This window comes from Drosophila elegans, unplaced genomic scaffold (genome assembly GCF_018152505.1).
Source record: "Drosophila elegans isolate 14027-0461.03 unplaced genomic scaffold, ASM1815250v1 contig_1, whole genome shotgun sequence".
Lineage (NCBI taxonomy): Eukaryota > Metazoa > Arthropoda > Insecta > Diptera > Drosophilidae > Drosophila > Drosophila elegans.
The window spans coordinates 548,961-564,751 of record NW_024545461.1 but is presented as its reverse complement, the minus strand read 5'-3'; the positions used below and the strand labels follow the sequence as shown (position 1 = coordinate 564,751).

The window sequence follows — 15,791 nt, the reverse complement described above, 5'->3', positions numbered from 1 at the left end:
CAAAACTCTGAAATTTTCAAACCCTCCATTCGAGGATTTTATTTGAAGGCGTGCTGTAGCAAGCAACGCCTGCTTGGATGTCCTGCAAGTGTTAACCTTTTCTAATTTTTTGTTAACGTTATAATTTATATGTAGCATGCTGTGGTGATTTTTCTTGCAAATAGAACATGAAATGTCGCTTTGACATTTTTTATTAAATGAGTGTTTCAAACATTTGAAACACAAATGGGCATTTTTTACTTTTTCCATCCTTTCTTATGGATTTAAAGCCTTAAATTTCTGACACTGGAATATAAAATGTCCCGAAATTTTACATATGGGACAATTATTAGTAGCTAATTCTCTTATATTGCTACTATATATTTTCTTTACAGGCTTTTCATCCTGAACTGAGCTTACCGAACTTAGCCGTTGCTCTAAAAATTCAATGACGTCCGATAACGCTTGAATCTCTTTAGTTTTTTTAACATGGCTCTCATATAGTTGAAGAGCTTCTTTGTTAAACTTCCTAATTATTATGTGTGCAAACATAATATCCACTTCATCAGAAAATTGTGCCTTCAATTTTATCATATGTATTGACTCGTTAATCGTGTCAATAAATATTTTTAGTTGCCTAACTGAATCAACATTTACGATTTGAAGATCCAGAAGGCGGTTTAATTGATCGGAACAAATTTTCCTTTTATTTTCGTACCGCTTGGTTAATAACTCCCAAGCGGCCTCATAATTCTCCCCAGATCCCAACAATAAGTGAGAAACCACATTTCTGGCTTCTCCCTTAAGTGAGATCTTAAGGTAACTGAACTTAAAAGAAGGACTTAGATCCTCTCTTAAATGAATGAGTTCATTAAACAACTCATAAAACAGGTCCCAGTCTTTGGAATCTCCATAGAACGTGGGTACCTGAATTTTAGGTAACGTTGGCAAATCATCAATTTTGTGATTTCCAACGTTAACCTTTCCGGGCACAATTTGTTCGATTTTTTATTTCATTGTGTTGGTTATTGACGAGATGTCGAACTCTAACTCGTTCAACTCCTCGACATAACCCCTATCAGTGACATCTACTTGGTCGACTTGTTTAAGACCTACTATTTTTGTCCAATAAAATTCTAATTTCTGGACTCTAATCTCAAAAGTTGAAACATTATCTAGCTTAATGTCTTCAAAAGTTTCTTTTAAGTATTCTCGTACCTGTACTATTGCCCTATCTAATTTATTGACAACTTTAGAACTACTGGCCTCTAAGTGAACTTCGTCAGCTTTGTTTAAAACCCTATTTATCTTATCTTTTATATTTGAGAGATCTATCATCATTTTCTCATAATGGTTCTTCTTGAAGTAGTCATGATCGACTACTCCAATTTGAACCAAAACCGAATGATTTTGAACACATTCGGACCTTAATTCCTCATACTGTTTCAAATATTCGAATGATACTCTAGGTAGCTCTCTAAGGGTATGAATTAGTTTTGTAATTTCTACTTGCCTTTTTATTAAGGCAATAGTTTCAGCGGACAACATGGTTTTGGCTTTAGTTTTGTATATGTATATATATAAAAATAAATTGCTGTTCGTTAGTTTTGCTAAAACTCGAGAGCGTCTGAACGGATTTATCTTTTCTTAATATTAAAATGCTCGTAACTTATAAAAATAAATTTTAAGATTAACTTAGCTGGTGTCTTTGTTGTCGTCACTGCCGTTGTCGCCGTTGTAGTTGTTTTAGCTGATGCTGTTGTTGCTGATGCGCTTGTTGTTGCGGCTGTTGTTGCTGATGGTTGTTGTTGCTGCTGCTGCCGTTGTCCTTGTCTCTGTTGCCGCTCCTGTTGTTGATCCTGCTGGCCTTCCTTCAGTTTTCGTCTCTTTGAGGGTCTTCGTTGTTGATTTTAAAGATGATTTAAGTTTTTTTTTTTTAAATCTTTTTATTTATTTGATTTTGAACAGTTAATATTGGGTTTTTTTTTTAGCTTTAATATTTGTTTTTTTGTCACTGATAGTTTAAATATATATGAATATATATATTTTTTTTTGCACTTTTACGATGTGTGGCCTCGAATACGCCTGATTTTAATTAATCACTTTTTTTTTTTCTTTCGTTGTTGTAAGGCCACGAATACGCCTCAAAATCAAATTGCTCAATGACAATTTATTTTATTTTTTTTAATTTAACTTGTCGATTTCTCGACCACAATTTCACAAAAAAAATTGTATTATTTTTTTATAATTTTTGAAAATTGCTTTAAACAATAAGGACTCTTATTTGTCCTTTTGCTTTAAAATTTATACTCTGTTTCTTACCATAAAGGGGAAAACAAGAGTCAATTAAGGTGCTGGCTTTCCTCTAAGTCGCTTACCACTGGTGGGGGAAAACTGTAGAGTTGCTCGTAGGACCAAAATGTTAAGGATAGTAAATAAATACAACCTTTTTGTTTGTTTTTTGTATTGAAACTGTTTCATTTTATTTAAAACTTCTTGACAAGAAACTTATGTGAAAATCTTATTCTAATCTTAGCTATGGTCTACGCAGAGACCTAATCTTTTTAGTCTGCCCCCCGCACAAGAACTTTCGGTATTAGATGGCTCAAGTGGCCTGCTGTTACAGATTACAAGTGTATTTGAAAAACTGAACCCTTGTCGGGTCCCAGATCGTAAATTATGGCTCTTGATCGAATTACACAGTTCTACATGACATGTGCAGAGCTCATTAAATCTTAGACATAATATTTATCAGTGTTCGTCTGAACACAAGGCTTGGTTTTTCTACTCATGTACATGACAGGGTGTAACTGTCCATCCTCTGGATCCTTTTGTAGAAGAACTTCCCCAACACCAAACTTCGATGCATCCGTGTGTATTTCCGTAGTCAATCTGGGATTGTACTGTTTCAAAACTCCTACCTGCTGTAACTCCTTGAAATCAAACTTTACATCCTTTCTCAGCAAATCTGACAATGGCTTAGCTATTACTGTGTATCCATCCCCAAACTTCCTTTAATATGATGTCAAACCAAGAAATCGCTGTATGGATTTTTGATTAGACGGCACTGGAAAGTTTGCTACGGCCTGTGTTTTCTCATATCTGGGTGTGATCGAACCATTTTCGATAATATATCCTAGAAAATCTACCCTACTCTGCAAAATTTGACACTTGGTCCAATTGATTTTCAACCCGTTCTGTTCTGCAACCTCAAGAACTCTTTGAAGCTTTTGTATTCCCTCTACGACATCACTGCTTGGGATGATAATGTCATCCATGTAAACCACTGCGTCACCGATTTTGGTGAGTTCCCTGAGAACTGCCATTATAAAACCCGTAAAAACTGCCGGCGAGTTCTAATTGCCAAACGGCACATACAAGAACTCGTACTGTCCGTTTGGGAGTATACTTCTACCGGAACATGATAATAACCGTTGGTCAAATCCAGTGTTCAGTGTAAAAATTGTCGCTCCCTTTAACTTCTCAATCACGTTGTCCATCTGTATCATAGGAAAATTGTCCCTCACTATTTTCTCATTCAATTTGCGATAGTAGCAACACAATCGCTTCTGGCCGTTCTTTTTTTCCACGAGTACGATTGGAGAAGCGTACTCTGAAGTACTGGACGATTGGAGAAGCGTACTCTGAAGTACTGGGCTTGATAATCCTTTGTTCAAGCCACTCCTGAACCTGCTTTGTCAACTACCTTTTGTTCACTAAAAGCGATACGTCGAGGACGTAACTGGCAAATCATCGGTTAACAAAATCTTCATCGCGACCGGACAGTGAACATTCCTAATTGGTTTGTATTCTTCTATCATACGTTTCACAAAACCTCTCTGCGAATGTGGCACATGTGAAACGTCTACCTCTAGCTTGCTTCCTGCCTGCTCCATGGTCATCATACACAAACTCTGGAATTCATTCAGTAGCTCTAAGCATGAACTTCCGTTTTTCTTTTTCTCACGAACTACAAACTTTTGTCCTTTACCGACCCGACTGTCTGATCTTCGAACCAACTCGGTTCCGTCCTTTGTCACTTTCATATCGACACCATCTAGAAGAGTTCTCCCAAAAAATGCATCAAATGCCATGTCTTCGTCCGATATAATGATGATGATGCCATCAATCTGCACTGGTATTGTCAGGCTTCACAATTTGGCTTTCCCCAATTCCTGTCAAACATTTTTCACCTCCTGTTAGGTTTTCTACTCCGAGTCTTATAAAAACGTTGCGTCGCAATAAACACATGTCCGCTCCCGTATCTACCAATCCTTTATAGGTTACTTTCGCAAACGAAACATGATTCAACTCCAATCCCGAAGACGTAAATGTGCTTGTTGGCTTCACCCTGCCTTCCACCTGCACTAGTTGCCTTTTCCTGTTTAGTTACTAGCTCGACCTTGCACTGGGCTGCTCTATGTCCTGGCTGGTTGCACCTAAAGCACTTGTTTGGACAATCCTTCTTGATGTGATACTCATCACCACAGTTAAAACATTTCCTAACTTTCTCAACTGCTTTCACTGTCTCTTTTTCACCTTTATAAAAGTGAAAGTCATACTTGAAGTGCTTCACCGATCCTCGCATTTTCTGATACACCTCGATTGGAACTTTCAGCTCTTTTAGCTTCTTGGCTTGTTAAAGTAAAGCCTTTTTTCCTTTCGAGACTTTAATACCGTCGACAAAGTATTTGATCAACCTTTCATCGTCTAAATCAATTGGCTTCGCCAATACCATTAACGCGTACAGGTACTCATGTAACGTTTCAGTTTTCTTTTGTTGTCGCTTGTTAAGTCTACGATGAACCTCTGCCGATGAAACTTTAACCCCAAATTCTTCTAGCAATGCAGCTTTCAGTAAGCTCCAATTGCCAATATCACGCTGACTACGAACGCAAAGATTAACCTCTCTGCTGAGCAATCGTTTTGCATATATAAACACCTGCAACTGACTCCATTAAACCGGTCACACTCTTCAAGTTCCTCGATCCACTGATGAATGTCAGGTGAACCAGTTCCCGAAAACTGTGGCACACTCCCCTCTACATCCTTTAATGTAAACCACGATCTTCCTGTGCTTGCATTTCCAATTTGACTGTTCTGTTTGCTTACAATTCGCTTTTCCCTGGGCGCACCATTTCCTGTACCTGAACCTGCCTGGTAATTGTCTGAATTCACTGATGCAAAAGATCCATCCTCATCATCATCCTCTTCAATTGCATCTTCATCGTTTTCAACAGATTGCAAACCATAGTGAGCAAGTAGTTTGTTTTGCATTTCGCATTTTCTTCCAATTTTACTAAGACCTAGCTCTGACAACTTCACTAGCAGTGCCAAAATCTCTTGCCTGTTCATTTTTACTGAAATATAATTATAAAGTATAAGGATATAAAATATATTGCTTATACAATACAAAAATATTTATCAAATCCGCCTAAATGGCAAAACCCAGTTTTTTATATATACCCGACTTTCAAACTGTAAACTTTACTTTACTCTAAGTTAATGTGAAATAAATGTCAAGCCTTAACACTATGTTCTTTAGCTGTTGACACAACAGTCCGACTGTTAAATTTCAAATTATTTTTCATGCACAATGTCGCTTCTTTCTTTCGCTTTGACCAGCCTCCTGAAGCCCGTTTCTTCGCCTACTCCAGAACCAACTTCTGCGATCTGCTTGCTACCGTATCTGCTCCACGCCTTCCACTTTGCCCAGATGACCACCGCCAACGATCCTGCCTGTTGCTTGTTGACCACAAAGTCTTTACGCTGCCTCCAGAATGGTACTCGCTGTTCAATCGCCTTCTATGACGGTTTCTTGCCTCATTCCTTCGTTGCGCCAAAAACGAATTTCACAACTGCTCGAATGTTGCGAAAACTTGCTGTCTCGTTTTCACTCACACTGCCCTGCTTTGCAAATTTGTTGTCTTTCTTTTTTTGCGCATCACACTTGTTTTAGTTCATAACTGTCTGCAACGACAATTCACAGAGTTTTTTCCACTTTTTTAACACACGACTAAGTTTGGTGACTTAGATTTTTTAACACTCAACTAAGATTAGTGACTTAGGTTTGTAATAGTTCCAAATATTCCGGCAGAGCCCCCAAATTTGTGGCCCCGGGAGTTCCGTTCCTATCAAAAGGAAACAAAACTTGAAACCCAGTTATTGTAAACATTTTCTAAACGTAGAAGACTCTGGGAAATTTGCAATCTTAATGTTAAATCCCAGACTAAACATTTATTGTCTTGGTCCTCAAGAACTAGTGGGATGGTTCGAAGGGAGGCTTAGCTGAGGCCACCAGGCGGGTCGCAGGTTGCGGAAGGCGAAGGTTGCGAATAAGCGCAAGCAAATAAGCAACCCCGGACAAACAGCGGGTATACCGATGGAGGTATACCGACAAGACGCTTGTTTGGCCGTCTTAACACCGTAGCCTTACACACCCCCTCCCTCACAACTACCTACCTCCATCCTATCCCCCACATCTCACCTCGGTGCCGGACTAAGGTGTCATTCGACCCGTGCCGATAGTCAGCCTGGCTGGGGGCCCGAGTTAACAAATAGCCCAGTCGCAAACGGAGGGTTCAGGCAAGTGGCGACCGCCTGTCCTAACTACGCCTTACCCGGGTACGGCGGATCTCTGCCCGGGCGGACCATATACTTCTCCGCAACTCGTGGGACCCCATGAAGAAGTATAAAAATCCCGCAGGATATCCCTGCAACCGGTGTCGCAAGACACTTCGAGGAAAGATCCCTCGAAGGCGACAGACCCCAGGCGGCAGCGCACCCGCCTAGGACTTCACCAGCAGCCCAGGCGAGAAGACCTGCACCGCAGTCATTCCCAGCCAGGGAGCGTGGTGTGCCAGCAGGAGCTACCCTGCCAGCACGCCCACCTCTCGCGTCTGATAGGCCAACCTCTATCAGACATCCAAAGCAGCAGGACGCTCTTCCAGCCCTGGGACAGCCCGGAGGACTAGACGACCCCAACAGGCGTGGCCTGCCAGGGTCAAAGGTAAAGTGGTACCTGAGGTATCTCATGCAGGGCATGACACCGGAGGAGGCCTTGAAGAAGGCAAAGGAGCCGAGGGAGCAGCCGGCATTGGGGGCAGCACCGGCTGGCAAACGGCTGAACACCAGCCGCACACCACCAACGGACACCCCCAAGAGGTCTAGGCACGGCGCAGGGGCTAGTGAGACGTCCTCACGGGTCCCTGAGCAAGAGGGGCATAGCACAGCAGCAGCAGCGGCAGAAAAGGCAAAGGTGCAGGCCAGGGAGATACCTTCCCAGCCCCACCAAAACCAGAAGCCGACAACCGCTGGAGGACGACCCTCTAGCTCGGTACCACCGGACATCGGACCCCGTCCGACTTACGCGGAGGCTGCCAAGAAACCCACGCTCATCAGGGTGGCCATGGTCGGTCATGGACGAGATGCTCACGTCAGTGTGGAGCGGTCCCGTCGTGTTCAGGGGAATCCACTTCAGGGTGGGTTACCTGATTATCGACTGCCTAGATGAAGGCTCAGCTGATTGGCTCAAGATTGCCGTACCTCAGCTGCGGACGTGGAAGGGAGTACCCCTAGAAACCCGCACGGGAGCAGACATCCCGGCAGCGTACAGCGCCACGTCGTGCTGCCCGAGGAGCTCCGACCGGACCAATGAGGAGATATTGGCCTTCATTGGTTTCCAAAACCGGGTCGAGACGGACGCCTGGAAGGTCATCTCCAGGAAGAACGACGGAGCTGATGCACTCCTGGTCGTAGGGATGGACCAGACCGGAAGGGACGAGATAGTGGAGCGTGACCACAAGCTCAACTTCCGGTTTGGCCACGTCACCGTGAGCGGTCTGAAAAAGACCAAGAGAGCTCCGGAAGAGACGCCCAATGACGGCATATGCAAGGCTGTCGATGATACCCTCGAACCACTGAATGTGGGGCCGAAGTTGCAGAGTGGGGAGCAGGATGGACAATCCATCACCAGCATGGACATTGGGGACGACCAAGGGGATGGTCACCCTATGTCATCCCAAGAGCTGGCCCAGGAGCTCCTCCTGGACGACAGCTGCGAAGAAGCCGAGGTTACCGTGATAGACGGTGGTGGAGAGACTTGCTCTCTCTCTTCACCAGACATCACGGAGCACCAAACCTCGGAGTGACGGCTGCAACAAGCAGCACTCGGCTAGCCCAGGTAAACATCCATCGGGCCAAAGCAGCATCTGCTGTCTTGGCGAGGATGTTCACCTCCCAACCATGGCATAAAAGGCCTGTACACGAAGGACACTAAGGTAATATGCGATCCAGGAGGATCACCTCCCAGATCATGCATCGTTGTAAGGAAAGATATCAATTATAGTATCTTTTCAGAGTTCATGAGCAGAGACTGCGTCGCCGTAACCATCAACGGCACAGAAGCTGCACCGAAGCTAGCAGTGGCCTCCGCCTACTTTGCCGGGGGGAGGCCTGTCCACCGCCAGGAATACCCGGGCTAGTGGACCACTGCCGGACGAAGAAGATCCCCCTCATCATAGGATGTGATGCCAACGCACATCACTTGATCTGGGGTAGCACGGATGTCAACAACAGAGGTGAGCAATTACTAGAATTTATTTTAAACAATAACCTAGAGATCTGTAATGTCGGCGCCAGGCCGACATTTGTTACTAGGGTACGGGAAGAGGTGCTAGACATAACTCTAGTAACCAATTTATTTAAACCCCACATTAAGAACTGGCATGTGTCACCAGAAGAATCAATGTCCGACCATAGGACAATTTTGTTTGAAGTAGCCTTCAAAACAAAAAGATGTAACCCTAAAAGAAACCCCAGAAAAACAAACTGGGACAAATTCAGGTCATATCTAGAGCTCAATCTTTCCAACGAACCGTCAGGATACCCTAGAAATCCCTTGGAATTAGATAGAGCGGTAGACAACCTGGGCCACAAGATAGTAAATGCCTTTGAAGACAGTTTTCCTCTAGGCAGACAGAAGCGGAAAACAGACGCACCATGGTGGAATGCTAGTCTTGAACGACTACGAGTAACCACTCGGAAGCTCTTCAACAAACCAAAAACTGATCGGAACTGGGAACTATACAGACAAAGCCTGACGCTCTACAACAAAGAGATCAGGAAGGCCAAACGGAAAAACTATAGGAACTTCTGTCAGGCAATAAGTAACGTCAACGAGGGCGCGAGACTGCACAAAGCAATGGCTAAAAGTGCAGCGGATAGTAATTTAGCCCTGAGGAAAGGGAATAACACCTTCACCTCCACGGATCGGGAGAAATTAGAATTGCTATTTGACACGCATTTCCCGGGGAGTACTCCCACTATGGGAAACGTAAGGCGTGATCAACATAGAACCCCTAGGACAGTAGCCGGTGACTGGGCAGCAGCCAAATCTATAGTTACGCCCGAGAAACTTAAATGGGCTATTGGAACCTTCCAACCATTTAAATCACCGGGATTTGACATGATCTCTCCAGCTTTCTTACAGCAGGGGCAGGAACTACTCCTAACCCGCCTAAGAAGACTAATGGTGTGCAGCCTAGCCCTTGGGTACATCCCAAGTGCATGGTGCAGCGCTAGGCTGGTCTTCATCCCCAAGATCGGGAAGAAAGACATCACCAGCCCCAAAGTCCTTCAGACCTATCAGCTTAACTTCGTTTTGTCTTAAAACGCTGGAAAAACTGGTAGACTACAATATCAGAAGAACAGCTCTCAGAGACTATCCGCTGCAAAACGCACAGAATGCATACAGAGCAGGCCGTTCAACAGACACTGCACTTTATCAACTATGTCGCACCCTAGAAGGGGCAATTGACAGCAAAGAAATAGCTATCTGTGCCTTTCTAGACATAGAGGGAGTCTCGACAACACATCACATGATGCAGTTCGAGCTGCCCTGTCCAGAAGGAACATAGACAATACTACGAGCAAATGGATTGGCAACCTACTTGAATCCAGGCAAGCAACATGTACACTGGGTTCGGGAAGAGTGACAATTGCATCCAGCAAAGGCTGCCCGCAAGGAGGAGTACTGTCCCCTTTGCTATGGAGTCTGCTAGTAGATGACCTTCTCAGCAAACTTGCTGGAAAAGGAATTCAATGTCAGGGATACGCCGATGACATCGTGATAATCGCCAGAGGCAAATTTGAAGCGACACTCTGCGACATCGTCCAACTCGGACTAAGGACAACGCTGGACTGGTGCAGGGAGGTTGGACTCAACTTAAATCCTGCTAAGACAGTCATCGTTCCTTTCACAAGGAAGTTCAAACTACAGAGAATGAGACAAATCTCACTGCTAGGAACTCCTATAGAAACTAGCCGAGAGGTTAAATATCTAGGAATCACCTTGGATAGTAAGCTGACCTTCGCTTCCCATGTCCAAAAGACATTGGAAAAGTGTTACAGAGCACTTTATAACTGTCGGAAAATTGCTGGGAAATTCTGGGGAACCAGGCCTCAGATAATACGATGGCTATACTTAATGATCGTGAGACCAATCCTCACTTACGCAGCACTTGCATGGGGCAAACGAGCTAAGCTCATCAGCATGCAAAACCAGCTAGGAAAGCTACAAAGACTTGCCTGCGTATGCATGACAGGGGCAATGAGGACCTGTCCTACAACTGCCTTAGAAGTTTTGATGGAGCTAACACCACTCCACTATGTGATTGAAATCCAACGCAAAGCTACACTCCTGAGAATAAGCACTGAGGGCACAGGTAGTGGTTGCATTCTAAATAACAGGGATGCGACTAATCTGTTAGGTGAGGTGCCCCTAATACTCCACCCTAAGGATTAAATGACTGCCGAACTAATCTTCGAGCAGAACTTCACAGCACACCTAGGGAATAAGAAAGATTGGACCACATTGTCTGAAGTGCACCCGATGGCTAAACACACCATTGCATGATACACAGATGGATCCCTGACACAACAAGGCACGGGCCTTGGAGTAGTAGGGCCTCGCATAAAATACCACGAATCCCTTGGCCAATACACCAGCATATTCCAGGCTGAGGTATGTGCCATTGGACATTGTGCAGAGCTCAACATACAGCGTGGATACAAGGAAAAGGGCATATCGATCCTTTCGGACAGCCGAGCAGCAATTACTGCTTTACATTGTAACAAAATCACCTCGTAGCTAGTCCTAGAGGTGAAGAGTAAGCTAAATATACTGGGCAGCCGAAACAGGCTGGCCCTCAGATGGATTCCGGGACATAAGGATATATCCGGTAATGAACTTGAAGATAAAATGGCAAAATTAGGAGCCGAACAGCCCCTGATAGGCCCAGAGCCCTACTGTGGCATAGGGAGGCACACTATAAAAGAATTCCTTAGGAAAGTGGAAGGCGCCATGAGACAAGAACACTGGAGAAATACCCCAGGCCTAAGGCAATCCAAAACTCAAATTAATAACTATAACAAGAAGAGGTTCAAGGAACTTATTCAACTAGGGAAAAATTCACTTAGGATCGTTACCGGATTACTAACCGGGCACTGTAGACTGAAAAGTCACCTAGGTAAGATGGGAATAACCAGCAGTAGAACTTGCAGATTCTGCGACATAGAGGACGAAACCTCTAGACACATCATTGAAGACTGTCCGGCGTTAGCAAGTATAAGATGTAAAATCTTAGGAACCAGAACTCTTACACCTGAGCTCCTAGGAAGAATCAACTCCTCGACTTTATTCGAGGAAGTGGGTTGATATCTGAGCTTTAGGCTCTGAATGGGGGTACAATAGATCTTACAGGTCGCGGTACACTGAACACCCCGATATTAATAATAATAATAAACATTTATTGTCGCGCCGCTGATAAATTCCAACGGCACGTTCTCACACTTTTGCCATATTCAAACTGCTTTAAACTTGTTAACAAGACAAGCAAAGTACTCTCTTTCACTCAATTAAAATTAAAGATCACTCAATCGAGAAAGAAAGTTTAGTCAATTAAAAATAACTCACTCAGAAGATAGAAAGATTTCGGAAACCGAGATTTGATCCACAAGATAATTAGATTTAAGAATCAGTTCAGTTCAGTAAATAAATTAGTCGGTGTTCTCAAAAATAAAAATGTTGTAACTTGTTAAAGTTAAAAAAAAAATTAAAAATAAATTTTTTAAAAAAACTAACCTTATAGTTCAAGCTTTTAATTAAATGTGTGTATACACACACTGTGTATGTATGTATGCTTGTGTATGTGAAAAAAATTTGGGCTCTATTTGTGCTTGCCCTGATTTTACATGCACAAATATGAATATGGATTAAAAATGAGTATGTACATATATATCAACTTTGTAGGTATTAAAACTTGCAGCGGAGATGTCGTTTTAAAACGACATACCTCCGCCCTTCTACAAGCGACATCTCTCCGCGTGGAGAAGAGACGTTTCAAAACGACATAACTCCGCGCGTCATATCTCTGTCGCTTTTAAACGACAGAACTCTCCCAAATAAATCACGACATATCTCCGCCAATCTTGATGCGTATGCAACTGGAAGTTGAATTCCATTCTTGTTTTGAGTTTGCGGAGAGTCCCTTTTTTTGTTGCACTTTTCTTACTTTCACCTTTTGTAAACGATCTGTAAGTTAGAGTCCATTCTTGTTTAAACTGCTCCACACGCCTGCTAACTAACATCTATTATTATGAAAAATTCTTTGCTGATGTCTGGGTATTGTACCAAAGTTGGTTTTATTAAAGCCGATTTAAGGTGTTTGAATGCATGCTGGCATTAAGCTGTCCATTCAAATTTTAATTTTTTTTATATAAAATAGCTCTGTGGCGAGAATAGTCGGAACAATTTTTAATAAAACGTCTAATAATGGCAGAAAACATCAAATCTTCTAAAGCTATCCGCGTCACGTGGGACTAGATAATTTTTAATGACGTCGTGTTTTCATAGGAAATTGACAGGTACAAAAAGTACTAAGGCTTACAAAGTAAGTGGAGAGAGAAATTGCAGTTATAGATATTATTCGTATTTTACTATAGATAAGTTGCATTGATAGCACAAGATTTTGATTTTTAATACTCAGTTCACTTTCATGAGTTCATTAATAATTTAAATATGTAGGCCACTGTGTCTTAACATTCTCCCGGCCGTTGAACAGGTGAACGGGTTCCGGATGGGATGAGAAGGTGTCTTCTTTTGTGTAATGCAGCGTTTTGATTGTACTGCACAGTTGTAACATAGTAAAAAAACGTTTGATGATCATTTGTTTTAAAATCGTGCCTATCGTTTTAATGCCGATGTTGACATTTCGAGCAGTGCATCCAGGTGAAAGAGATAGTAACCCAGTTCGTTGACTGCTGACCGTTGCAGACAGATTGAAGATCCAGTGGGTAACGGGTGGTAAATATCCAGTTGTTTCTTTGTGAAGTTTTGACTCTAACCATGTCGGAAGTTGTTTCAGTTATATCGCAATGCATTGACGATTTCTTGTTGAATAATTTAAAGCAATTGTTGGTTTCTTAGTTGCTTCGGAGAGACCAGGGTTGGACTAATTGTCCGATGATGATATTAGTTAATAGGTGAGGTGTTGAAAGTATGGCGGATTTTTACCCATAGAATTTACTTAAAGAAAATGGCTGGTTCAACTTTAATTCCACTTTTATTTGTACAACTATAACAATGATCAAATTCACTTATAGCCTTCATAATTGTACCTAAATAATTATACTTAAACCTAATGCTAGGAGAACGGGGGTGGAAACTGTTAACAGTCCGAGACCGAGATGAGAGATCATCTGGACATAACTGCTCTCGACTGTTAACAAATAACATTGACAGTGGCCCCTCCTTACCTTTCAAAACTTTGTGCAACAGGCAGCCCTCATCCAGATTTCGGAACCCGGGTTGAATGACATCACGATACACGTCAGAGCCCAACACCAGGCATATAGTCGCCGGGCGAACAAACTGTTCATCAGCGAGACGGATATCGTTGAATCTAGCGCGAACATCGTCGGCTAGGGCACGGATGGGAGTGCGAGTGGAGAAGTTGGGGCTGTCCTTAAGCACCACGTCGAAGGTGCCCGTCTGTGATATCATGGTCGCCGAAAAGACTGTCTCGTCTCCGCGATCGGAAACGCCGCGTCTAGCGATCTATCGATGGTGCTCACTGGTCAATCAGGGCACCCATCTCGGACTTGCTGCTTCCAGTGTCGAGAAGCACAATGGCCGTCGGGATGATTTGCACACATTGATGCTGCAGCAGAGACGCCACAGTTAGCGCTTCGGACTGGTCGGGAATGGTTTCGCGAGCTGGGCGTTGGACCCCGAGAGAGTGATACGGAAGCTTAGGGTCGTGGTGAAGTCGCCGAGGGTCGCAACGGAGAAATTGTTCGGCGACGCGAACTGGAAGACTCGCGCATTTGGAGCAAAGTGTGGTGGTCCTGCCCACAGGACCATTCCTTCGGAATGCTGGTGTGCCAGGCAATTAACGCAATACTTTTTGATGATAACGGCGCGGAGCCGCTTCTCAGTGCTGAGCCTCAGAAAACGGTTGCACTTCCGTAGAAGATGGATTCCCCGACAGGCTCGGCAGCGGTAAATACTGTAAAGAATCGTTATAGACATATTAGGTTTTATTAATCCGTCTGTTCAGATCGGGATTTATTTCTTGTCGCTTGACTTAAGAATAAAATTGGCTTGGCTTACAATTCACATAGTTGCACGAGCAGCGCAGCGGCCAACGCTTATGTATCTAAATATATATATTAATGTATGCATAACTGCATATAGGCGGCGCAAGCAGCGGCCGCGCTTGAGAGACAGAGAGTGTTATGCTCACATGATAACCGAATGATCGGCCGCGCATGCAGACCTGCCGGCTCAGTATTTAGGTTGTTCAAAACATTGTTGTTCATTGTTCATTGTTCAAGTGCAGAGTAATTCGACCACTCTGCACTTGAAGTGCTGGGAATATTAGGACATAGGCAAATGCTACAATGTTGCAGTGATATAAGTGGTACAGTGTGTACCCGATATGTGAGCATACTACATCTCCCTCCTTTTGAAAAATAACGTAATCTACGAAGTTATTTTGTTAATCATTGTGATATATGTGTAATATATATATATATATATAAATTACTTTTTGTTCATTTTGTATTTTTGTTTATTTTTATTTATTACTCCCTAGTCTGTTTAGGCAAAGGGTTAGATAAATGTATAAAGGGTTATCTTAACACAGTTATGGCTGCGGATTACCAAACCTAGACTAACTTAAGGTTCTGATTCGGCCACAGCTTGAGACCTTTGCCTGCTATCAGCGCTGTCACCAAAATGCAAGGTCAGCACTTGGTATCCAGCGATCATTCGCTGAGCGCATGTTCCCTGCGCTGCCGCTAAAGCGCCGGGTCAGCACTTGGTATCAGGCGATGGGGCGATGGCAACCGAATCGTGGATTCGGCAGTTTCCTTGCTGCGCGTGTTGCCACCGGATATGCCCTGCAACTCGACAAATTCTGCTCATGGGAACTGGGCGTGTTAACTCCTCCCTCTTTGTTCTTGGGTTGCCTTGTTCTCTGATCCTTACAGCGTGGTATCCTAGCCAAACGGTAGACCACAATAGGAAGGAGGCAAGTAGAGCGAAGAAGTAGCAGGGTCATGGCTGAGACTGCAGGCTTTTTCCTTAAAGTTCCAAGTTGGTTTATGAGGAGCCGTTTAGTGATACCTTGCTAGAGTAGGTTACAAGGTATGAGCCAGATATCTCTTGTTTTAGACCGAGGTCGTCGATGATGGTCACTTGGGCGTCGTTGATGATGAGGGTACCGTGGTCCACTACAGTAACTGGACTC

General features: G+C 43.4%; 1 protein-coding gene across 1 annotated transcript in view; it reads left to right on the top strand.

Annotated features, from left to right (window-relative positions):
* LOC121466766 overlaps positions 1–13,963 on the top strand; it is a 48,978-nt gene extending 35,015 nt beyond the window's left edge. The window contains exon 3 of the mRNA XM_041707163.1: positions 13,781–13,963. Within this exon, the coding sequence (XP_041563097.1) occupies positions 13,781–13,963 (183 nt within the window). The remainder of the gene's footprint in view (positions 1–13,780) is intronic.
* Positions 13,964–15,791: the final 1,828 nt, after the last annotated feature.